We start from the raw sequence: 26809 nt of genomic DNA, 5'->3' as shown, positions 1-26809 counted from the left end.
CACACTGGCCAGGTCCTGGCCACTGGTCTGGGAGGCTTTGCATTTTACTGTAATTTTAAATGAAGCTTCTTAAACTTTTTAAAAACCTTATTTACGTTACATACAACTATAGTTTAGTTATATTTTATAGACTTAGAGAGAGACCATCTAAAAATGTTAGAATGTATTACTGGCACTTGAAACCTTAAATTAGAGTGAATAAATGGAAACTCAGCACACCATTTCTGAAAGGTTGCCTACCCCTGTGCTAAGGAAACCCCTATACCTGTAGACCCAAATGAGAGAATATGGACTAGTCTAAATTCCATTCATTAGTTTATTAGATTTCTGTTTAAAAGTATCAGATGTGAGAATGCAAAACTGAAAAATTGAACCAATGCTAAACTCAGTTCTGAAGTATAGCACCAGTGAGATACTGCTGTACACTTTGTATTCTGTGTTGTAATTGAAATCAATATATTTGAAAATGTAGAAAAACATCCAAAATATTTGATAAATTTCAATTGGTATTCTATTATTTAACAGTGTGATTAGAAGTGCTATTAATGACAATTAATTTTTTTTAGTTAATCGAATGAGTTAACTGTGATTAATGGACAGTCCTACTTAAAATAACTAATCACAGTGGTGTGAACTATGTTAAGGTCAGTCCCTCAGACCCTGGCAAGGAGAATGCTCGAAGAAGCAGGGAAAATACATGAGGGAGACTTTGAAACCTACTGTGTTCCCTGGAGCTCCATAACATGCAGATGGGATGAAGAAGTAGCAGGGATATGGCGAGTGGATCCACAACAAATGGCACAGATCAGCACAGGAGGGTGCAGAGTATCATAGCAGCTACATCATGCCATAGCAAGCAAACTGTGCAGGTACTTCACATCCTACCTTTAGTTAGGAAGTGGGATTGCTTCCTCCCTACACCTACTTAGTTCTTTTATGCAAAAGCCTTTTACTCAAATTTTGCCTAGGAACTAAGATTTTAGTATTAATTACTGGTGCCCCATTATTGTTAGATATGTATTGTGGGATGAGTTACATTTCATTTTTTACAGTGGAGCCATTCAAGGTATCCCTTGATGTTTTTTAGTGGATTTGTGTATTTTATAAAGATGTTTGTTAGTGTAAATGTATAAATATAAAAAGTAAAGTATCCTAAAAGAATTAAGAAAACTTTTACTGTATATCAGCATGAACTCACTGAAGTAGAAAAACAGTCCATTTCCACATAGTTTTGAACATGAAATTATATGGATTAGCCCTTTTCGACTTTCCTTAAGCTTTAGGAATGTTGAGCAATATGAAGATGGATTTCATTGTATTCTCATTGGGAAGCCCTGCCTCGAGTGCCTTCCTGTGGAAGGTCATGGAATGACTGGTGCACCTGCCTCAGTTATCTCTCTCAGATATTCCAAGGACTCCACAACGTTCTCTTTTAATTTGATAATGTCCTCCTTGGGGCCAGTTTATTACAAAAACCTCATGCAAAATAGTCCATAAAAATCCTCCAAATAATCCATTTATAACCAAGGTGTATATAGTCTTAAAATTTGCACATCCTGTAGTCCATTTACAAAGAGCAAACCATACTGTGGCATCTTCCATCACACCTAGGATTCTTATCAGTCCTTTTCTGTCTCTCTGCCAGGACAGCAACCTCAACCCTTCCAGCTGGAGTGCAACCCCATTCTTCCCAACAGGAACTCTGATAGCCTCTCTCCTTGGAAATCATCCTTGCCAGGGGAGCATCCCTCAGGCTTTCTCACTGTTCCTATGGGTCCAGTTCTCCAGCATGGAGATGTCAGTGGATAAGCCCTGTTTCTTCACTGCCTTTGGCACTCTCCAGCCCATGGCTTTGGCTCTCCAGTTTAGACATCAGCAGGCAACTCCCTCTGCTGTTCTCTGGCCTTCATTCCTCTGGCCCTGGCTCTCTGGCTTGGGGAGGTCAGCCAGTAAACCCGTCTTGCTTCTCTCCTGCCTTCAGCCTTCCCTTGGAAACCATCTACAGCTTCCTTCCAGGAACTTCTACAGTTCCCTGCTCTTTGGGAGCTCTTTCTTAAAGGGCCCGTGTCCCCCTTGACCAGCAGAATCTCAAATACTCCTGAGCTTTTAAACATTTGTGGGGGACGGGAAATGTACCAACATACAAAGAAGTTGAGCTCCACTTGACCTTTTGAAGGTGGTGGAACTTGCAGATATCTGCATATTATTTTCTTTCACTAGGAAATTTTCCTCCATAAAAGTAAAATTCCCTTTGTATGTTTCCTCTTTACAGGTTGTGATGTGAAATTGCAGTATGAATTTTTGCATTTCCCCACAGTTCAGTTGTAACAAAGCTGATGGTACTAATTCTCTGCTTCTTCCCCTTCACACCCTCTAACCCATTTTATTCTGGGGAAATTAGATCAATAAATTGTCAAATAGCATTGTTACATACGAGGATAAGTTTTTCTGTTTTTTGTTTGTTTGAAAACAAATTCATGGATTTTTGGATTAGGAATAGTTTTGTTTAAGAAACTTATCACAATAGTATGATATCTTAGTACTTAAGGAATACCAAATTATGATTTATGTAAATATTTCAGTAGTGTAATATTTATCACTTCTGCAGTACTTTCCATATGAGGATAGGAAAGGGTTCAGATACTCCTGTAACAAGGTCCATATAGAATAGATAGCTAGCATTTTACAAGCACTAATGAGTTACTCATAATTTCCAGTGAGATAAATTGCACACCTCATTTTACAGATGGGTAAACTGAGGTGCATAGACATGAAGGGACTTGCCCAAACTGTCACAGAATGTCTGTGACAGAATTGGGTGTATGAGCCCAGTCTCCCAGTTCCAAGTCTTATGCCTTAATCACAAGACATTCTACCTGTTTAAAACTGACAGGTATTGGATGTGAAAGTACATTAGGAGTTACTTAGGTGATTAATTCAAATGAAGTTAATTGGTCAGAATCTTTTATAATGTAAGTGCGCGCGCACACACACACAGAAGAAGATCCAAGGGAATCAAATTGTGAAAAACTGAAGCTTCTATCACTTTATTCACAAAGTAACCTTAAGCTTGTTACAGAGAGGATAGCTACTGTTGGAGCTTCCTTTACACAGTGTTAACTCTCACATGGGAGCACTGCGGACTCTGAAATTGAAAAGTTATTTATCATCCCTTCTTTTGTTTTCATATAAGTCTGAATAAAAGCTGCCAGTCATGTAAAAGTAAGTTAATATGGGAGAAGAGCACAGGGGAGAGGGCTTCCTGTAATTGTGTCCATAGCCTATGCTGTTCTAAATGCCTCTACTGAGTCTGTCAGTTAACACAAATGGTGGTGGTCAGTTGATGATGTAGGAGTGGGCCCCATAAACTCAGTATGAGGAGGAGGGTGAGTTGAGGTCCCCATTTCCTTGATTCCCATTGGCTGCTTAGATGGAGCTAGTCAAATTCTATACCTGTCCCCAACCTATCACCTCTATTAGATCCTCTTCCACCATGGCTCTTTGAGGTTCCTGGTTCCCTTTATCCCCATTAGATCCTGGATTTCTACTTACCCCTTTTAGCTCTCCTCTCCCCAAATTAGCTCCTGTGTCAATGCCTTCCTTACTAGCTCCCATTTCCTGATGAGTCTACTTTCCTCATTGCTCCCATGTGCAGGACCACCCAGAGAGGGGGGCAAGTGGGGCAATTTGCCTCAGGCCCCGGGTGCTGCAGTGGCCCCCATGAGAGTTTTTCGGGGCCCCTGGAGCGGGGTCCTTCACTCGCTCTGGGGGCCCCAGAAAACTCACGGGACCCGAGCCCCCCAAGCTTCTTCCGCTCCGGGTCTTCAGTGGTGGGGTGTCCTTCCACCCCAGGGTGGAAGGATCCCCCCCCCCCCCGCTGCTGAATTACCGCCGAAGTGCCGGGTCTTCGGCAGTAATTCAGCAGCGAGGGGCCAAAGTGCTGGGTCTTCGGCGGTAATTCCGCAGCTGGGGAGCCCCCGCCATGGGCCTTCGGGGCACTTCAGCGGCAGGTCCCGGAGCGGAAGGACCCCGTGCTGCTGAATTACCGCCGAAGCGGGGGGCCCCCGGCCACCGTAGACCCCCCAGGCCCTCTGAATCCTCTGAGCGGCCCTGCCCATGTGTCCCATTAGCTCCTTGTCACCCCCTTTTCCTTCGGGAGTTTCTCTTACAGTATGAAGCTCTGTAATGATTTCAGTTTGATTTAAGGTTATGAAAGGGAAAAAAATTGCTGTTGTTCTCTGATGAACTATAATCCTCATTACAAGAATCAGTTCACTGATTAAGGTTGATACATGCTGGCAGCATGTATGAGAAGGCTGACTATGCAGATAAACAGAGGGCTTCATTCACCGGGGTTGCTTTTCACCAGTGCTAAATTAGCACTTTTTTTTTAAAGTTGAAAATAGATTATATGCAAAATACATTAAAAATTCTAAAAAATGCCACATGTAGTTGAATAGAACTTGTCTGCTATGCTTCATTGAGGTGAACAGCGTGAATAGAGGTTGCAGTGAATTGCATGCAACCTTTGCTTCTTCTGTTGTTTGCTTGGATACTGTGGCTTCTCGGCAAAAAAGAAACTAGGGTGGACTACTATGCTTCTGGAGTGCCCCATTGACTTCATGGGGGCTTATCAGAGCCACGGTAGTCTGTCCAGGTGATTTTTATTTTCAGGATTGAATCTTATGTTTCTGTTGGATTGGACTCCTAATTTATTTTTCAGATGAAAGTTTAACATTTGCAGAATATTGTTCAATGAGTAGCTGCTGTAGGCACCTTAAAATTGCCTATTGAATTTGTTGTTTTTCATACCCCCAGTTTTCTCCATAATAGAGAGCTACTGGGGATTCATTTGCCAACTCTCATACAGGGTTTTGAGGATGTGTAATGATATATCACTTCTAATAATTGATTTATTTCTCCTGTTTTTTTCTTAAGAAGAGAAGTTAGGTTTTTTGGAGGATGTTGCCCAAATTAAAAGTATCACACGATCCAGGCTATCAGAGTGAAGTTAACTCACCTTTATTTAACATAGGCTGCTTACAAAGGAGAATCAGTTTTAAGTATTTTAAGTCTGTATGCTCACTTAAATAGGATTCACTACAACTTTCACAGGAGTTTTAGGCTCCCATGCTCTCATATCATCAGCTAGCATTACACAATGTATCTGTGAAGCTGGGGATGGAGAATATGCACTGATGCTCAAAAAAGCTAGTGATTTTTTTTAATGCCCTATAGCATTATTATCCAGCCGTTTTTTCTGAATTTGAACTTCTCACTGAGAACTATGCACAGATTGAGTTTCAACGTTCTTCTGGTTTTGAGTTCTATGTGGGGAAAAGAGTATAGCAGCAGTGTATTAAAATGGCATAAGTCTGTATTTTCTCACCTTTTCAGAACTCAAGAAAGGCTAAAGGGATTTTGCTCAACTTTAAATATATGTATTTAGAGAGGGAGTCCAAAAGTGACAGTTTTAGAAAGTTAAGAGTGAGTGAAAATGCAGGGGTATAATGGTAACTGATTTTGGAATTTTGACAATAACAGTGGTTACCATTTGACTATTATTCAAAATAGTACTTGTGAGGGAAGATTTCAGTTCATGAGCTTTCCAAGCATCATTCCAAATATAAGGAGCATCCTCTGAAGATGTGCCGGCAAGAGAAAAAGTCCTGTTTTACTTATTTATTATGTAAAACAGCATGAGAGGGTATTTTTTCATTCAGATTCTTTTACATTGGAAATTCTATTGTCTCTTCTGGAACATTCTATGCTGGAATAAGAAATTGTGACATAGCAAAAAACTAAAAGCTGAGCAATTGAGAGAGAGAGATTTTTAGTCAACCTATTTAAAACTTTTTTTGTTAATGCCTACTTAACTCCACTGTGTAATGAGACTTGGCTGAAAGGCTGTCTTGATAAAAGTTTCATTGTGCTACTCCTTCAATAAAGATGTAAGAGCTCACAGTAAACATCTGAGCCCTCCTCTGCTCCCCATCCTCCAAGAATTCCTCCAGCAAATCCAGGGAAGAATCAGAGTGGACATGCTTACAAGTTTCTAAGACCTCGTCTACACTAAAAAGTTAGACCGTTGTAAATTGCCTTGCAATGACATATTTGTGCATGAGTCTACACTTAAATTTGTTTCCAGCTGATGTAAGTGCCTTGTTACAGTGATGCAATAAAACCACCTCCTTGAACAATATAGAGCCATGCTTGACCTTCTGAGGTTGTCACAGAGAGTGTAGATGCTCTATGACCTGTGTTGACCCCAACAGTCCTCCAGTAGCTGTCCCACAATGCCACAATCTTATGACAGTGACAGCTCTGGTCACAGGTGGCAATTCCACTGCTTGGGGGTCACAGAGACCAAAAGTCATGCATACTGCCTTTAAAACCCTGTGTGTTTTTGAAATTCCTTGTCCTCGGATGCCCACCTTAGTGAGCACACCTAGGAGCTCTCCCTTGTCTACAGCTGCTCAGCCAACCATGCCAACTCCACACACTAGACGTGTTCCTGCTTGTAGTAGGCAGGAAGCATTGGCTCTCCTGGGTCTGTGAGGAAAAGAGGCTGTGCAAGCACCACTGTGGACCAGCCATAGAAATATGGAGATCTATGACTTAATTGTACAGAGGATGCAGGCAGAGGGGTATGACAGGGATCAGCAACAGCGCCTTGGGAAATGAAGGAACTTTGCCAGGCATACCACAAGGCCAGGGAGCTACCAATAGATCTGGTGCTGAGCTGCAGACCTGCCACTTTTTACAATGAGCTGCATGTCGTACTTGATGCAGCACCCTGCATACCACTGTGGATATCTCTCTGAGGAGACAGAGACTCTGGTTGTGAACTGTGAGGAAGGAGAAGGGGGAGACACCACATGGGGTTCCAGCCATTCAACGAGGCAGGACCCATTTTAGACTCCTCACCTAGCCATTTCCACTATGCAAGCATGCATGAGGCCTGATGAAGGGGAAGGAAACTCAGGTAAGTGTGTGCATGCATTTTTTCCTTACAATGTTTGAATTTAAAGATGGTGCCCAGCCCACCCCCAAGTTAACAAGACAAAGTTATCAACTTTTCATTGTTTTACTCATGCAAGAAGAGATAGAGGTAGAACAAACAGATAGCTTTGGCATCTGCTTTTCATTCTCCTGTTGGGTTGCAGAGGGGGCATGCGGAACACTTGGTTTATGTACTTAGAGATGTCCATTTTGTTCTTCTGAAACATCTTGGTGAAACTTTCATGGAGATACTTTGCAGTCCTCTCCCAGAAGTTTCTGTGGATGGCTGCTTTATTTCTTCCTCCGCAGTAGGACCCTTTTTACACCACTCGCAGTGAGTTCAACTGGAACTGTTTCAGTAAACAGGAAGGCAGTATATGAGCCTGGGTGGCTTAGTGATGCCAGTAGCAGCTGTGTTCTCTGTGTCTTTGTGACCCTCAGGAGTAAGGTGTCAGCTAAAACCACCATCACCTGTAGAAAATAGTGCCAGTATTCAATGCCATTGCGCTATACTCATACCCATGGAATAAGGGCTGAAAAGTTACATAGCTTCATCCAACGGAACGGCCTTCCCTCCGTTGCCCCTGGCAGGCTATACTCACTGTGGCATGGTACTCCAAAGCTGTAGTGTCAATAAGCATTTCTTATTAAAAGTGTTTGTGGGAATAAGGGAAGGAAGTTTATTTCCCCTTTCCGTGATGACTGTAAATCCAATTGCACATGTGTCTGTTTTTATCAGCAGCGTTTGGCATGGCAGCCTTGAGAAGTGCCCACCTTCTACACCCACAGAACGCCTGACCTGATGAGAAGGGGTTGGAAGAGGACTATGGAGGATGTGTTCTCTGAGATCCTGCAAGCCAGTGATACACTGGACCATGAGCAAAGGGCTTGGATGGCCAGTATGACCAACAGCATGGAGAAGTAAAGTGAGGACAGGAAAGCCCAGGAAACCCAGCAGGAAAAGGAGAGGGAGATGCACCAGGACACAATGGGTCTTCTCAGGCAGCAAACACAAATGCTGCAAGTATCAGAGGGGTAGCTGTGTTAGTCTGGATCTGTAAAAGCAGCAAAGAGTACTGTGGCACCTTATAGACTAATAGAGATTTTGAAGCGTGAGCTTTCGTGGGTAAATACTCACTTCGTCGGATGCATGTAGTGGAAATTTCCAGGGGCAGGTATATATATGCAAGCAAGAAACAGGCTAGAGATAATGAGGTTAGTTCAATCGGGGAGGATGAGGCCCTCTTGTAGCAGCTGAGGTGTGAAAACCAAGGGAGGAGAAACTGGTTTTGTAGTTGGCAAGCCATTAACAGTCTTTGTTTAATCCTGAGCTGATGGTGTCAAATTTGCAGCTGAACTGAAGTTCAGCAGTTTCTCTTTGAAGTCTGGTCCGGAAGTTTTTTTGCTGCAGGATGGCCACCTTACAATCTGCTATTGTGTGGCCAGGGTGGTTGAAGTGTTCTCATACAGGTTTTTGTGTATTGCCATTTCTAATATCTGATTTGTGTCCATTTATCCTTTTCCTTAGAGACTGTCCAGTTTGGCCGACGTACATAGCAGAGGGGCATTGCTGGCATATGATGGCGTATATTACATTGGTGGACGTGCAGGTGAATGAACCGGTGATAGTGGGGCTGATCTGGTTAGGTCCTGTGATGGTGTCGCTGGTGTAGATATGTGGGCAGAGTTGGCATCGAGGTTTGTTCCATGGATTGGTTCCTGAGTTAGAGTTACTATGGTGCAGTGTGCAGTTACTAGTGAGAATATGCTTCAGGTTGGCAGGTTGTTTGTGGGGGAGGACTGGCCTGCCACCCAAGGCCTGTGAAAGTGTGGGATCATTGTCCAGGATGGGTTGTAGATCCCTGATAATGCGTTGGAGGGGTTTTAGCTGAGGACTGTATGTGATGGCCAGTGGAGTCCTGTTGGATTTTTTCTTGGGTTTATCTTGCAGTAGGAGGCTTCTGGGTACACGTCTGGCCCTGTTGATCTGTTTCCTTATTTCCTTGTGTGGGTATTGTAGTTTTGAGAATGCTTGGTGGAGATTTTGTAGGTGTTGGTCTCTGTCTGAGGGGTTAGAGCAGATGCGGTTGTACCTCAGTGCTTGGCTGTAGACAATGGATCATGTGATGTGCCCGGGATGGAAGCTGGAGGCATGAGGGTAAGCATAGCGGTTGGTAGGTTTTCGATATAGGGTGGTGTTAATGTGACCTTCACTTATTTGCACTGTGGTGTCTAGGAAGTGGACCTCCCGTGTAGATTGGTCCATGATGAGGTTGATGGTGGGGTGGCAGCTATTGAAATCATGGTGGAATTTTTCCAGAGTCTCCTTCCCATGGGTCCAGATGATGATGATGTCATCAATGTAGCATAGATAGAGAAGGGGCGTGAGTGGACGGGAGCTGAGGAAGCGTTGTTCCAAGTCAGCCATAGAAATGTTGGCATATTGTGGGGCTATGTGGGTGCCCATAGCGGTGCCACTGATCTGGAGATATATATTGTCATCGAATTTGAAATAGTTGTGTGTGAGGATAAAGGCACAGAGCTCAGCAACCAGTTGTGCTGTGGCATCATCGGGGTACTGTTCCTGACAGCTTATATTCCATCTGTGTGTGGGATGTTTGTGTAGAGAGTCTCTACATCCATGGTGGCTAGGATGGTGTTTTCTGGAAGGTCACCAATGCGTTGTAGTTTCCTCAGGAAATCAGTGGTGTCACGGAGATAGCTGGGAGTTCTGGTGGCATAGGGTCTGAGTAGAGAGTCCACATATCCAGACAGTCCTTCGGTGAGAGTGCCAATGCCCGAGATGCTGGGGCGTCCAGGATTTCTGCAAATGCTGCAGACCTTGGTTGACCTATAGGTCCAAAAATCCAAGACTCTCCACCTTTGCAGTCTCTGGAAAATTCCATGGTTGCTGTTCCCTAAACACCCCAACATACAATGTGGCATCACAGGCTACATCCTTATCCCTATCACTCCATGGCAAGGGATAGCAGGGAAAATCACATATTCTCATACAACTGACCTGAGAGGACCACAGCTGATGCATGGATAGCCACAATGGACTACATTTGTGGATACAAATGGACCAAAATATTTACTCCCTTTCCAATGTTAAAGTTCCACTCTGTTAATTTATGTTAAAAATGTGTATTACATTGCCTGTATTTTTTGCACTGTTTTTTTCTACACTGTTTTTCCCACTCAGTAAAATTTTATATTTTTGGAGAATCAGATTATTGTTATTAGTTCACAATAAATATTGCAGAATGCATAGCAGTACTCAAAGCAAACCATACTTATAAATGTGCAGCAAGCTTGTACACTGCTCAAATCAGCACCCAAATTTCCAGGCCCAGAGAACAGTCCAGCACAGAATGTTACTTTGGTTGACTGTTAAAGTGTCCTTTCAAAGCCGCCCTCAACCCACTAGTGCCAAGTTGGGTTCTTGAAAGGGCCCTTGTGTCTGGCTGTTGAAAGTCAGAAGGCAGCAGATCCACTTCCTCCCTCTACCCTGGTGGCAGTTTTTCCCTTTTTGCCTCACAGCTATTATTCAGGACACAACAGGCAGCTATAACTATGGGGATATTTTTTTCACCAAGATCCAGTCTAGTGAGTAAACACCACAGTCTCCCTTCAGTCTACCAAAAGCACATTCAACAGTCATTCTGCACCTGCTGTTCTGGTACACGTCTACCTCGATATAACACTGTCCTCTGGAGCCAAAAATTCTTACCATGTTATAGGTGAAACTGCCTTATATTGAACTTGATTTGATCCACTGGAGTGCGCAGCCCCCCACCCCCACCCCCGGAGCACTGCTTTACCGCGTTATATCCGAATTCATATTATATTGGGTGGCGTTATATTGGGGGAGAGATGTAGTTGAATTTTTCCTTGGTATTGTCAAGGTGGCCACTGCATGGCTTCATGAGCCCGGGGTGCAAGGGCTGGGTCACCAGAATCACCACTGGCATTTCAATATCACCCATGGTAATTTACCAGTCGGGAAAGAATGTTCCTGCTTGCAGCTTGCTGAACAGTCCTGCATTCTTAAAGTGAGAATCAGGCACTTTCCTGACCAGCCAACACTGATATCAGTGAAACGTCCCCAGTGATCCACCAGTGTTTGCATAGCCATAGAAAAGTAGCCCTTTCTGTTGATGTACTCTTTGGCAAGGTGTACTGGTGTCAGTATAGGGATATGCATGCTGTCTATTGCCCAGCCCCACTTTGGGAATCCCATTGCTGCAAATCCATCCACTATGTCCAGCATATTGCTGAGAATGACAGTCCTGCATAGCAGGAGATAATTAATGGCCCTACACGTTTGCATGTCAACAGTAGCCACTGTGGATTTTCCAACTCCAGAATGATCTCGGCACTCATTTCTCCACTGTTAATGCAGCTCTCATTCTGATGTCCCTGTGCTAGGGAGCTGGGATGCACTCTGCACACAAATCCAGCAATGTGGCCTTTTTCATCTGAAAGCTGTCCAGCCACTGCTTGTTGTCTTAAACCTGCATTACGATGTAATCCCACCAGTCTGTGCTAGTTTCTTTGGCCCAGAAGTGACACGGTCTATAGCTGCTCCATACATGCCAACAACAACCTTGAATTATTTTTCTCTGGTACCTTAGAAAACAGTCCTTGAAGAAATCATCATGTCCTCCACTGTTATAGTAATTGTACATCTGCAAATACAGGAAAATTGTGCATTCTGTATTTGCAAAGTTCATGAGAATAGTGCAGAGCTCTGCAGGCTGCATGCTTCTATCAGAAATGGCAGAAAGCAAAAAGTGCTGTTCCGGTTTGTGGTCTCTTTTTAAAAAAGACACAAAAATTATGGGATATGAATGGCATTATTATTATAAAATGGAGAATATTTCATGCTGAGAAGCTGACTCCTGGCTCCCAGAGATCCCATGGCAAGTCATTTCTATCCCACAACATAGTGAAAATTTCCCCAAAGGCGTTGTGCGAGGTGATAGCACACTGGGATACCGACTCTGGTATACTGCACTTTGCATTGACGCAAACGCTCCTGGTGAGTATGTGCAGTGCTGATAAAAGTGTGCATGCACCTGAGCAATTTACAAACTTTGGCGGGTTACGCTGATGTAATTTACGTTGACCAAAGTTTGTAATGTAGACATGGTCCAAGTCAAATAAGCAGGAAAACAAATTCTGCTTTTTTATACATCATAAAGCAGCCAGAAAAAAAAAGTGGGGGGGACTTTTAAACTTTAAACAACTTTTTAACCAATCCTTTGGATATCTCCTTTATAAAAGCCAAAGCATAATTGACAACGTGGTAAATCTTTATAGGTACAAAATCTGTAGGGTATGTAAGAAGTGATATCTTAGACTAGGGATTCTCAACCTCTTTCAAAGTATGGACCATGACTTCAATATTGAGCGTTGCGTGGACTTCTTTTCAATTGCGAAACATTCCTGTAGCAACTACAGAAATTGTTCATGTGGAAAAGTAATGTTAGGAAAGTATTTTATATACATTTTAGCTTTTTTAAATTTAGCAGCTGAAATCAGGAGGCAGACTATCACCATATCACCTATCACAGACCATCAGCAAGTGTTCCACAGACAATCACTAGTCCAGGGACTATGAATTGAGAACCATTGTCTTAGAGCTTTGTATTATGGAACTCTCACCATTGTTTTTATTTATTTGGTATCAAGAAGCTTTTATGATGGAGATCTTCAGATTTGTCTTTTGTGATAAAATATTTGAAGCCTCATAGCATCTTAAGCATTAAATAATTGTTCTGACTACTGAACATTTGTATATAATTGCATGATGTCTTTATATTTTTCCCTTTTTTTCTTATCAGATTCATCAACGTGCTGTAATTAAGAGGCCAGTTGCCTGGACACAATGGACCACTTAGGGACAGCAGACACTGAGGATGATTCAGGATCATTAACAAATCTTGCTCCTAGTCCTCATAGTGAAGCAGTTGCTCATGAATTTCAGGAACTCTCATTGCAGCCTAGTCAGTACTTACCTCCCCTCACTGAACGAAAGAATGGTGAGTACAAAACAGGTTAGAGGCAGAGCCTCCCTGCTCTGTCATAAAGAAATGTGTATTTTTATAAGTGACAGTAATGTTTTTAATTAGTTACTTCCTCTAGTGAAATATTTGTTAATCCTCTCCATTTATGTGTCCAACAACCATATTTAAAGTATGAATGTTATTTTTATTTGTTGTGAAATGTGTCTTGAACAACTTCATTTACCATTGCAAATGGCCTAACTTTAAATACCCAGTCTTGAAAATGTTGGCCAATGCAAATAAAAGGTGGCTCTTTGTTTACGTGAATGAAAGATATAATCCTCAGCAAATATAAAGAGAAAGTATGAGTTAATCAAATGTATCTTTCCTCCCCCTAGGACATAGTTACATTACCAAACAATTGAAGATAGTTATTTCAAATAGTTATTTTTTGTTGAAAAATTACAGGTTTTTAAACTTTAAAGTAAAAGGATTATTTCACAGACTAGTTTAAGGAACGTAGTAGGGAAAATGAGGTTTACATTTTAGGAATGTTTCCAGTATCTTTCCTCATTGTTTATGTTGGCACGGCGGCTTAGTAAAAATGTGTTTCCACTGCTACAATAAGCATAGGAAGAGTTAGGTTTGAATCAAGATGTACGTTAGTGTTCACTATGAAATGGAGTCATAATTAATTTAAAGCATGTTGGACCTCACAAATATGTTGCTCATCTCCTTTTTCTGCCTAGCAAATTTGTCTTAAATATTTGTTTTTCAACACTTATTGGGAATATTCAGTTTCCAAATTGGAATATTAAATTGTATTAAGTTATGTAAGTTACATAACTTTGGAGGAAGGATACAGGTTTAATCAAGGAAAAGTTAGGTAGTGAGAAACATCCACTGCTTCCTTTTTCCATAGCAAACTTAGGTTAGATTATGTTCAGCTGGGAAGAAATCTTCCCCTGCCCTGTTGTAAATCTGTGCGTTGCTCTCTCGTCTACAAGTGTGCAGATTTTAAACATATATCAGCTCTTTAACATACTATTGATCCAAAACTAAAACAGTCCATGAACAGTTTAATGTGACTGCAGTTCAGTTCTCTTGTTTCAGGGGTCTGAAACTTTTTGGCTCTAGATCACTTTTGGATGGATGAGCGTTTTAAAAAAAAATCCCTTAAACTTCAGAAAGAAACATACAACTTTGAGATGTTAATCCTCACTACGTACTATCTGGGACTTGGTTTGTACTGAAGTCCTTTTATAAATTTATCTGCAGCGAGACTAAGGCTACTTTTTAGTCAAAGGTATTTTTAGTAAAAGTCATGGGCAGGTCACGGGCATTAACCAAAAGTTCATGGCCCATGATCTATCCATGACTTTTTCTGTACCCCTGACTAAAACTTGGGGTGGGGGGGGCAACTCGGGGAGTGACAGCCCTGGGGGGAAACCATGGGTGCTGAAGGTTGTGACTGGGGAGGTGCCGCAATGGGGAAGTGCTGCGGGTGCTCGGGATGGGGCACAGGTGCTTGGGGAGATGGGGCACAGGGGGACACCGTAGGTGCTCGGGGGGGCAGGGTGCCACCTGGAGAGGCACTGCTGGTGCTGGGAGGGAGGGGTTGGCAGGACTGAGGCAAGTTTCTTACCTGACTCCTGGGAAGTGGCGACCTCTAGCTCTTAGCTCTATGTGCTGCCAATGGGAGCTGTGGGGGTGGTGCCTGTGGGCAGAGGCAGCACGTGGAGCTAGCAGCTGAGGGAGGGGAGTTCCTGTTGCCCTTCCAGGAAGCTCCCCCAACATAAGCAGTGTCCTGCACTCCAAACCCCAGCCATGAGCCCCCCTCCCCCAACCCAAACTCTTGCTGCTGGGGAGCAGTGGAGCCCTAGCCTACCCTTGCAGCTGCTCAGGCAGCTCCTGGGCCAGCTGCGCTGGGCTGCTGCAGAAGTCATGGAATCCGTGACCTCTGTGACAAACACGGAGCTTTATTCAAAACTATACATCTTAAGCAGCCTATGCAATACAGCTTGAGCGTTACCATCACTTTCTTGGTACCAGCTATAATGAAATCTGTTTAACAGGCCTTGAAAAATTCCTATAAAAACAAATTGTCCCAACAGAAAAAAGTTGCCTTATGAAACCTTAATTATAATGAGATTCTTGTATCTGTATGTGCTTGCCTCCCACCCCCAAACATTCATTTGTCTCCCCATATCTCTGAACAGTCTGCTCTTTATTATCTTGTGGCTGTCTACTTAGCTCTTTTTCTGATCCACAGGATATTATTGAGGCCAAGAATTCAACAAGATTCAAAGAGGGATTACACATTTTTACTGGTAACAAGAATCCACATTTATAATAGTAATTGCTAAAAAGATTTGGAAGGAATATAAAACCTCATGCTTCAGGATTAAAGTCAATCTCTAACTATCAAGAGTTAAGATTAGACTTTCACTGGGGCAGATTATCACACATCTGCTTCATGCAGGATTTCTTGTATTGTCTTCTGAAGCATCTGCTGCTGGCCACTGTCAGAAGCAGGATATTATACTAGATCAGGGGTGGACAAACTTTTTGGCCTAAGGGCCACATTGGAGTTTCAAAACTGGTATGGAGGGCTGGATAGGGAAGGCTGTCCCTCCTCACACAGCCCTCCTATCCCCCGCCCCCATCCACCCTCTCCCACATCCTGCCCCCTGACTGCCCCTGTCAGAACCCTGACTCCTCCAACACCCCCTACTCCTTTGTCCCCTGACTGCTCCCTCCCAGGACCCCCCCCCCCCGGTCCTAACCGCCTCCCCTCCAGGACACCACCCCCATCCACCCCCCCGCTCACTGTCCCCTGACTGCCCTGACCCCCGTCCAACTCCCCTGCTTCCTGTCCCCTGACTCCCTCGACCCCTGTCCACACCCTTGCCCCCTGACAGGTCCCCTGGGACTCCCACACCTATCCAACCCCTCATGTTCCCTGTCCCCTGACTGCCCCCACCCCATCTAACCACCCCCTGCTCCCTGCCCCCCTACCATGCTGGAGCCAGGCATGCCACTGCGCTGCCTAGCAGGAGCGGCGGGCCAGAGCACTGGTGGCATGGTGAGGTGAGGCTGTGGGGGATGGGGGAAAGCAGGGGAGGGGCCAGGGACTAACCTCCCTGGCAGGGAGCTCAGGGGCCAGGCAGGACGGTCCCGTGGGCTGCATTTGGCCCACAGGCCGTAGTTTACCCACCTCTGTACTAGATATGCCATATGTGTCACTGAGTGTAGTGTTTTGTAGGTTCCTATGAGTGTGCTCTCCTGTGAGTTAAGCAGACAGCACAGCACTGGTTCAATCTTATTTTGCATTTGTAAGGTTGTTTTTATAATCATGAGTGCTAGAAACATGAAAACTTTTTTAAAAAAGAAAGTAATTTTAAAAAAAGTTGACAGCATTCGCTCAAGAAAGATTCCTCTTCAATGTGAGTGAGAGTTTTTTTCCAGCCTGTCTTCAAGCTACATTTTATGCATGTTTTTCATTGTGCTTTTGAAAGAAAATCCTGATTTTGTTCCTTGTGCGGACTGAAGTGGATTACTGTGCATGTTGAGCCTTGATATATAGTAACTCCTCACTTAAACTCATACTGGTTAACATTGTTTCATTATTAGGTTGCTGATCTATTAGAGAACATACTCGTTTAAAGTCGTGCAATATTCCATTATAAGGTTGTTTGGCTCACCCTGCTCCACTTGCCTGGGGCTCCTGACGGTAGGCGGGGTCAGGGTGCGAGGGCTTGCCCCATTGCTTCAACTCCTATGTTCCGACCCTGCTCCCTGGCAAGAATGCTGGGTGGGTGGAGTGGGGCAAACACCCACGCTCCAACTCTGGTAGGGGGGCTGGGCAGAGTGGGGCAAGCCCCTACGACCCAACCCTGCGTCAGCTAAGCTTCACAATCATCAGTGGTGAGTACAATATTAAATTGTTTGTTTAAAATTATTTAAAACTTATAGTGAGTATTTATATAATGTCTTTTGTCTGGCAAAAAAAAATTCCCTGGAACCTAACCCTCCCCTCCAATTACATTAATTCTTATGGGAAAATTGGATTCACTTAACATTGTTTTGCTTAAAGTAGCATTTGTCAGGAACATAACTACAACGTTAAGCGAGGAGTTACTGGTACTGAGCTTTTCATTTTATGAAGGGTAGCCATCAGTATATGTATCCACAAAATTTAAAACAAAATTAAGCTCCTAAATATACCTGTTGACTATGTTTCCTATCGTTTCACTGTATACATCTATCCTGTTTGCTGTATTTTCTTTCTTCAGTTACTTTTTGTGAAAAAGCAGCTCACTTGTAAGCCAACCAATAAAGCCTAGGTACCTTGTGCTTTAGAAACTAAATTGTGTAAGTTAACTTTTTAACTCTCTTGATTTTTAGTTCTTCCTTTTCAGTGGGCCATTGCTTTGGTGAGTCTGCTTCTGATGACTTAACAGAACTCCTGCAGCAGATGTTTCGAGTCTGTTTTGGTGATGTGTCACAGACATGATGGGCACTTTCTCTTAGCACTTGCACTGCTCAAAGGAATGTTTTTGTAGAGTATGAGCTTATATACAGTCAGCTTTGATCTTGACTTCAAAGATAGTTGATTGCTTGTTTGTTTCCCTAGAGAGAGGTACAGTAAGGTGCCTTGATGGTGAAGTTGGGTGTGGGGCGGAGAATAGGGGATAAAATGGTACAGAAAAAGGCAACAAAAGGAAAGGTAATTATGACAAACAGTGATTCTTTTTCAAATAGTGCCCTTCTTGGTGCTTCACTGTGTGTCTGCGTCCCTGCACTGCCGATGGGAGAAATTTGGTAGCAGTGTCCGTTCAGCCTGCACATGTGCTAGCCCATGCGCTGCCATGAGGCTAACCAGCATGGGTAGGCGAACCCTCCTCAGTTCCTTCGCAACCGCCCCGATAGAGACGGAGTTTTAGCTGTCCGTTCGTGGATTGTAAACTTTTTTAGAAAGGTTAATCTTTAGCTTCCTTCTGAAGCCTCTTTTCTTTCTTTTCTTCATTTACATTTGTATTTGGCCATTGACTAAAGAAAAGATTTTATTCTTTCATCAACCCCTGGTTGTGGGGGGACGACCCCTCTGGACAGGGTGTGCATCACTCCCCGTGCTTCAAGAAGTGTCTCTGTTGCAAGGAATCTATCCCAGTGGGGGGACACTCTCTGTGCATCCTGTCTGGAAGAGAAATACATCCCTCAGAAGTGTGGTTTGTGTCAGCTACTGAAGCCCAGATCCAGAAAGGACAGAGAACTGAGGCTCAAACTCCTACTCATGGAGTCAGCCCTTCAACCACCCAAATTGCAGCGGAAGACCTCACCACAACCCTCTACCTCAAAGAGACCTGAGCCCAAGGAAACACTCATGATCCATTCACATAAGGCCTCTAAGAAAAGGTTCGTGAGTCCCAATAGCGAACTCCGATTGAGTTGAAAATGATCTCCAGCTCGATCAGTGTCATTGGTACCAATGGCACCAAAGCCGTCAAAATCTGGTACACAGGGCTTGCATGGTACCATCCTGACAGAGCACATCAGGTTGCTTAAGAACCCAGTGGGCACAGGCAAGGAACAATCAGTACCACCAAGGCAAGTGAAACAGAAAATCTGCTGCGGGGAAGGCTCTTGTGGCATGGATATCAGCACTGGTATCACCTGTGGCACACCAGGCACCAGTGGACCATACTATCGAGTCTATATCACCAACTCCTTCAGTACAGACATCTCGGCACTGACAACCACCGATACTGACACCATTGGCATTACCCAATTTCTGGTGTGCGATGGATCTTGTGGTATCCTATGTACTGGACTGAGTTCACCCAGAGCCTTTGACTCGCTGATGACCTCTTGCCATGCACCACTCTTCATCTTCTGAATCAGAAAGTGAGCAAGAGGGTGTGGTCTCCCACCACTCTTCTCACCTACTGTATGGTGCCCAGTTTCACTATGGACCTCCATCATATCATCCACTGTGTCCTTTCCCACCCTAATGGGCTTACTGGGGTCCCTGGCAGGCTCAAAGACAACAGGTTCCCCATTGTTCCAGTGTGGCCTAACAGCAACTAGAGACACCCTCCTTCAGCAAGATCATATGGCAGACCCCCACATCTGTCCCACCAACATGCAAACGGGTTGACAAAAAATATTACATGCAGGTGGAAGACACAAGAGTTTCTCTTCTGCCTGCCTGCCTCTTAATTCAATCATAGTGGACATGGTCAACTGAAAGGGCCATCAACACCACCTTAAATCCACCCCCTATGACTTGGACTGGAAGCACTTGGATCTTTTTGACAGGAAAATGTATTCCTCAACCACTCTCCAGTTCCGCGTTGTGAACTATCAAGCCTTAATGGCAAAATACAATTACCAGAATTATCTGAAACTGAACTTTTATTTAACAGCTTCCTGATATTTGCGTAAGGAACAATTCAAGGCCATAGTCAATGAAGGCCAGCTGGTGGCTAAGACATCTCTTCAGTCTGCACCTGATGCAGCTGACATGGCAGCACACTCCATTTCTACTGCCATCGTGATGAGATGAGCCTCTTGGCTTCACCTATCCGGTTTCCCAAAGGAGGTTTGTACAACTGTGGAGGACCTTCCTTTTGAAGGGACAAAACTATTTTTGGAAAAGACTGATGCCTCCTTCCACTTCTTCAAGCCCTCAGGATCTACACACCTGGGTATCAGAGAAAGTATAGCCCTCACCCACAATTCAAACCTTGGTCATTTCAATATCAATCTCAGAGGTCATTTGAACCTCAGAGGAAGGAAATCCAGATTCCCCAGATGGAAACAGTTGGGATCTCAACCCACTTCCTCTCAACCTTCTACCTCAAAGTGACAGTTTTGATGGGTTGGTCAAGGTGCCCATAGACCATTCTCCTCAACATCATCCCATGCTGGAAAACCTCTTCCATTCCTTCAGAGACCGTCTCACCCTTTTCTGCAAATCTGGAAATGGATAACCTCCAACAAATGGGTACTGGAGATTATCCAAGATGGGCATCCATTTTACAACCCTGCCCCACCACCCCAAAATACGCTTCCCCATCCCTCTTCAGGATCCTTCTCATGAGAACCTACTATGACAGGAGGTAAACCATCTCTTCAGCATAGGAGCTATAGAGTCAGTGCCCACTGAGCTAAGAGGCAAAGGCTTCTACTCTTGCTAGTTACTGATATCGAAGAAAAAGGGAGGTTGGAGACCCATATTGGACCTCAGAGCACTCAACAAATGGTCATATTAGCGACAGGAAGATGGTGTTTCTGATCACCATCACTTCAGCAAGAAAAATAGGGAAGCTAGCAGCTCTGGTGTTGCATCCCACCTTCACAGTGTTCTTCTCTGACAAAGTCATACTTAGACCACATCTGAAGTTCACTTTGAAGGAGACTTCCACATTTCATATGAACCAATTTATTCAACTTCCAACCTTTTATTCCAAACCTCAACAGGATAATAGGGAAGCTATCTTCCATATGCTTGGCATGAGAAGAATCTTGGCTTTCTATTTGGACAGGACAAGAGCTTTATCTCCAAGACTCTTCCTCTCCATTACAGATAGGTCAAAAGGTACAGCGATTTCAGCTCAAAGACTCTCCAATGGATCTCAAACTGTATCAAACTCTGTTACTAAATGCATAATGTAACACTCCCATCTTCAGTATATAGGCATTCTAGAAAGTCAGTCTCCTCGTCCATCTTCTCCAAGGGTATCCTTATATCAGAAATCTATAGAGCAGCTATCTGGGCATTTGCACATACTTTTGCAGAACACTATACCATCTTCAAGTCACTCTGCTGCAGACTCCAGATTCAGTGCCACAGTGGTATTATCTATAACAGACTTGACTCTAAATCCCCAGCCTCCAATAGGGGGTACTGCTCAGAAGTCACCTTTAGTGGAACACCTATAGGGACTTTACTCAAAGAAGAGGAAGTTACTCACCTTGTGCAGTGTGACAATTCGGTTCTGGCGGGACCCAACCGAGAGTGCCAATTCAGGACCAATTGCTCAAACAGGGCAGTCACAGCCCAAGGCTGGGGTTTTTCCATCTCTAAGGCAAACCAAACCAGCCAGACAAAGAGGACCCTGGTTTCACCCCACTGGCTAACCACGAGTCACACAAGTAATTTCCTTAGACACTCCAGTCTCCCAGTATCACCACCAGTCCCACTCGTCCTGGGGATGAATGGTTATGAAAACCAACACCCCAATAGAAGAAAACGGTTCTCTTGATCCCAGGGAATCAAGCCCCAGACCCAGGTCAATATACACATCAGATCTTACCCACAAATCACGCTGTTGCCAATCCTTTAGAATCTAAAATCTAAAGGTTTATTCTTAAAAGGAAAAAGGTAGAGATGAGAGCTAGAATTGGATAAATAGAATCTATTACGTACAGCAATGGCAAAGATCTTAGTTCATGTTTGTAGCAGTGATGGAGTAAACTGCAGATTCAAATCAAGTCTCTGGAGTACATCCACAGCTTGGATGGGTCATTCAGTCCTTTGTTCAGAGCTTCAGTTTGTAGCAAAGTCCCTCCAGAGGTAAGAAGCAGGATTGAAGACCAGATGGAGACGAGGCATCAGCCTTTTATAGACTTTTCCAGGTGTAACAACCTCTTTGTCCTTACTGTGGAAAGTTGCAGCAAAATGGAGTCTGGAGTCACATGGGCAAGTCCCCGCATACTTTGCTGAGTTACAAGGCGGATCTGCCTTCTCTCCATAGGTTAATTGTGTAGTTGATGGTCCTTAATGGGCCATCGGGCAGGCTAGTCAGAGCTAACACCAACTTGTCTGGCGAGTTTAAAATTTAAAATACAGACAGTATAGAGCCATTACAATTTAAAATACAGACAGCATAGAGCCATTACTCATAACTTCAATTATAACGTGATACCTACATATAGACACCATAATTTTAACCAGCCACCCATAATCTGGTCTTAGACACCCTATATGACCCTCTTTGCACAATATTTGGTGCCAGATTATATCCATAATGTCACATGCAGTAACAATGATTGTTCGAGATGTGTGTCCCTATGGGTGCTCCACAACCCATCCTCCTCCCCTCTACTTCAGAGTTCTTGTCCATGACTCTGTGGTAGAGAAGGAACTGAGGAGGGTTCATCTGTCCATGCTAGTTAGCCTTGTTGCAGAGCACAGGGCAGTGCATGCACAGGCTGAACAGACACTGCTACCAAAATTCTCTAGTCAGCGCAGGGGCACAGACACACCTACAGTGGAGCACCCATAGGGATACACATCTTGAAGAACCACCCCCGTTGGCCTACTTTGGGGTTGGTACACCACATCACCAAGTCATCGGGATTTCCTGTTAATTCAGGGAGTTGCAGCAAGGTGGGCTCTGGTCTGCTGGTGGGGCCACATAAACAGTCTGTAACCCCTGAGACTCCGTGCTAGGACCAACAGCCACAACTAGAGTTCTGGCCCTTTGGACAGGGCAGAACAAAAATCGGTCTGTAACCCCTGGGCGGGGCAAAACAAACAAGCAGTTTATGTCCCGTAAGCCTCCTGGCTGGGGCAGGCAGTAGCAATTGGGGAATCGGCCCCCTGTGTAGAGGTGGGGCAGAACAAACAATCTATAGCCCCTACGCCTCTGGGCTGGGGTGGAGAGCAGAGAGCAACCATGTCTGGTGGCCTTTGGGGTGTGGTAGGGGAACCCGGCCCTCCCCTCTCCACCAGCTTCCAATCCAGGGCCCTATGAAGCAGGGGAACTCCCCGCCAAGGGTTCAGGCATCAACATCTACTACCTTTCCTGTGTTACTTCCTACCACAAGTTGCATCCTGGGCATCTCCTCAATTGGCAGTGGCTTGGCTTCAGTCTCTGCAGTCAGAGAGTCAGTCATCTGCAACATAGTCTGGGTTCTCAGGCTCTACCGCCTGGAGCATTGCTAGCGCCTCTACGGGAACTTGCAGTCCACGTCCTTCCTCCTCTGCAGCCAGTCCCGACTGAGCTGGGCGGCTTCCTTTTAACTGGCTCTTCCACCTGGAGCATGCATAGCATGGGGAAAGAGGGTGTCACCTCTTGGGCCCAGAGTGATTTGTTTGTTCCCTATTGGCTCAGTTTGGGGTTGGTACACTCCATCACACAAGGCATGACATTTTTCACAGCCTATGTATAGACCAGGCCCAATTCCTTCCATTTCTATAGAGTGATTTCTTTTTTTTGTTCCTCTGACCCAGCCTGTCAAAGACCCAGTACTTGTCATCCTTGTCTTATTGGTAGGTGAGATAATGTCTTTTATTGGACCAACTTCTGTTGGTGAAAGAGACAAGCTTTTGAGCCACACAGAGCTCTTCTTGAGGTCTGAGAGAGGTACTCTGAGAATCGCAGCTAAAAGCAAAGAGGAACAGTTTGTTTAGCATAAGTAGTTATCTCCTATTCTAAGGGACCATTCAAAGTGGATTATCTTTATTGTCTGCCCATTAATGTCGAGAACATTTCCTGAATATTTTGGAATTGATCAGATGCAGCATTCGAAAATCATCACAGACGTTACAGACAGAGAAATTCCATCCACTTGAGCGTGAAACCTTGTTTCCTCAGCCAATGACTTTATTGTTGTAGCTTCCATAGTTCCTTTTTATGAGACCTCTTGTTCTATAAAACCTTCCAAAAGTTGGCTGATCTTGTGTATATTTTATTTCATAGTGGAAATAGTCAGAGTTACAGTGGTCTATCTGCTTTTTTATTTTGTTTGTTGCTTCTTTAGAATGTGTTTAAAGCAGTTCTGAACACACCTAAAGAGAAACAACCTATACATTTCTGCATTAATTTATAATTTCTTTGTTGAGTAGATTATGGTAGACTATAAATTTAAGGAGATACTGTCAAGTTCAATAAGCCAAAGAGCTAATATCTTCAAAGTAATGGCTTGAAAGGTGTGACTTTTTTTTCACAGGGAGAGGGTTTTTTCCCCCTAAATTTCTATAACCTCTGCTTACACGACTAACTTTTACTTAGGCCAGGAGTACGTTGACTTGTCAATCCTTCAAGTTCAGAATAAAGTTTTATAGAAGAGAGACAGCTCTGCTATAGTTCAGATTACAATGAGCTTTCTGTTTAAAGCTCAACTCTTCTAGGTGCTTTAAAATCTACATGGTTACTTGATGTGCCTCCTGGGGACATGGGTTTCTGTTAGTGATCCCAATTTGGGTCCATTTGACCAAAGGTTCCTGGGATACAGCCACCCGGAGGGGAAGAAAAGGCTTTTCTTAAAATTGATGGATTCTGGCAATCTATTTTTACTCACAGATGAAGATCAAACCAGGACTCAGATGGGTGCACCTGGGTCTCAAACGCTCAATGATTACCCCCAACAGTGCATAGCTCCCCCCCCCCAACATATTGGGGGAAAGCAAATGAAAACTTTATTTGAAAAATATTTTGTTTGTCTATTTGTAGACCTGGCCTTAGTGTCCCCAATCAAAAGTCAACCCAGCGAAGTCATTCAGAGGTGTGAAAAATTCTCATCCCTGGGCGATATAGTTAAGCTGACCTAGCTTCCAGTGTAGACAGTACTAGGCCGACAGATGAATTCTTCTGTCAACCTAGCTACTGTCTCTCGGGGAGGTGGATTATCTACGCCAATGGGAGAACCCCTCATTGGTATAGGTAGTGTCTATACTGAATTGCTAAAGCAGTGCAGTTGCAGCACTGCACCTGTGCCGCTGTAGCATTTCAAGTGTAGACTACTTTTAAGGCTCACGAGCCTATTTGTGTTTGTGCTACCCAATGGATTATACTGAGCATGCATGGACAGAGAAGTTAACGGGATTGTTAACCTTCAAAGATTCTTACTAACTGCATAGCACAAGGGGGTACATAATAGTTTAGAAAAGGAGGAAACCTAGTCTATATGTTCTAATAAATAAACATGCAACAGATGAAGACAGTCTAATCTAGAAAACTTGGAGAAACTATCAAATTAGTGACATTTTTAGTAGTCTCACTAAACTGAAAGTAGTGAGATCTGTGTAATCCTAACAGATATTCTCCATTCCTGTAATTTGTTCTATTAATTTGGACTTTGACTTTTTAATAAAAGACTGAAATCTGTGAAGTGCATTTGTCATGAATCTACTATGAGGGTATTTGCGTTCTGTAGATATGCAGTGCAAAGTGTTTTACCTTAGTATGTTGAATGATTTTTTCAGTTTGTTTTTATTTTAAAGTGACAGCCTATGAGGAAAACGTTTTAAAAAAATGAAATTTGTATCTAAATCAAAGTTTAAAAGTGTGGTTATGAATGCAAACTATGTTGGAGGTATTGCAATTTATCAGCAATCTTGAAATATAAAATGAAAACATTCTACTGTAATCCTTGAAATAAAGTGTACTAGGATTTATAATCTTAAACCTAAATCCTAGTAGAAATGCAAAATGTTGCAATCAATATTATTTTTTTTGTTTTGTGTCTCTAAAGTTATTTTCAGTGTTTTGAAGAAACAGTGTCAGTAGGAAAACAAATGACTGCTAACATGTACAATCCTCCTCCCCAAGCATTTGAATATTATGTACTAAGGGTTGAGAGAGTAAACTGCGTAGGTACTGATTTCCCATTAAGTCTGTCTTTATCATTGGTACTGCCAGTTCCCACAATCCTAGCATTCCCAGAGTATCAGTCAGTGTCTACAAGGAACAATTTTCAAATATTAAAGCATGTGAAAAGCCATACAGGCCAAAACTCAGAGCTCTCTAGAGACTCTGACCTCTTAAAGGGAATATATTCTGACATTTTCACAGGCTACTTGAAGGAATTCCAGCAGGGTCATTCCATTTGGTAAACTTCTAAACAAACTCTCTGTCATTTTAATCTGATTTATCGATTTTTTTTCTTTTATTATCTGCTTATTGTGAAGAGATTAAGATGGAAGACGTAATTTATAACTGACTCCACTTGAGACATCTAGTGTATATGAAAAAATCCTATGCTGGAGGTTTTGGCATTTAAGTAATTACAGAAGATATGAAAAGTATGCTTTCCTTCAGAGATCTCTTCATCATAATGTCTTATTTTGATTTTTGTTTCCAGAAATTTCAAATGGATAACTAAATGTTTAGCTGAAAATGAACGCTGTGTTAATACTTCAGCTTAGTTCAGTAAAAATGATCTTTGAAAGTGATATTGCTAAAAACAAGTCTTAACCACCTGGGTATAGCCGTTTATTGTTGCCTGCCTTAGATCTGATATTACATTAAGGAATGTGCTCGGGATCTTTTGGACACATAAGCACAACTACTAATTTATGTTTAATACAGCATTGTTTGAGATTTTATTCCTATTTTTAAAATTACTAAACTGAACTCCATTATTTAACAGTGTCTTAAAAATCCTGTTGCTCCATCAGAACCCCTTTGGAAACCAATTGTGGCATAGGGGATTATTTAGTAGTTTGCTAGAGCAAAAGGATATTTGGGGTGTGTGGAGGAAAGAGAGATTTGCATTATATCAGCAAACTAAGTAAAATTGTTTTCTCAGATACATGTGATGGTTCTCATTCCTTTTATATACAGCATATATTACATCACATGTACTTGAGAAAACAACTTTACTTAGTTTTTGGAGTGCTGACTCCCAGTCCCCGCCACTCTGACCACTAGCACCCACTCCCCTCCCAGAGATGGGGAAAGAATTGTTGATATAATGCAAATCTCTTTTCCCTCCAATTTTGCATTAATTTCACTGAGAGATTCTAGAGTGTTGGAAGAGCAGATTATTTGACATAAGCTGCA

General features: G+C 43.2%; 1 protein-coding gene across 7 annotated transcripts in view; it reads left to right on the top strand.

Annotated features, from left to right (window-relative positions):
* MRTFB (myocardin related transcription factor B) overlaps positions 1-26809 on the top strand; it is a 215427-nt gene that overhangs the window by 80161 nt on the left and 108457 nt on the right. For 6 of the 7 annotated variants that reach the window (XM_030577426.1, XM_030577425.1, XM_030577429.1 and 3 more), the window contains one exon: positions 12852-13049. In XM_030577426.1, the coding sequence (XP_030433286.1) occupies positions 12896-13049 (154 nt within the window). In that variant the 5' untranslated portion in view covers positions 12852-12895. Of the gene's footprint in view, positions 1-803; positions 870-12851; positions 13050-26809 lie in introns of those variants that run through there. The other variant, XM_030577427.1, reaches the window with a different exon arrangement.

The sequence above is a fragment of the Gopherus evgoodei genome, chromosome 10, assembly GCF_007399415.2.
Source record: "Gopherus evgoodei ecotype Sinaloan lineage chromosome 10, rGopEvg1_v1.p, whole genome shotgun sequence".
Classification (NCBI taxonomy): Eukaryota; Metazoa; Chordata; order Testudines; family Testudinidae; genus Gopherus; species Gopherus evgoodei.
Note: the sequence above shows the minus strand (reverse complement) of the source record. Positions and strands in the feature narration are given on the sequence as shown.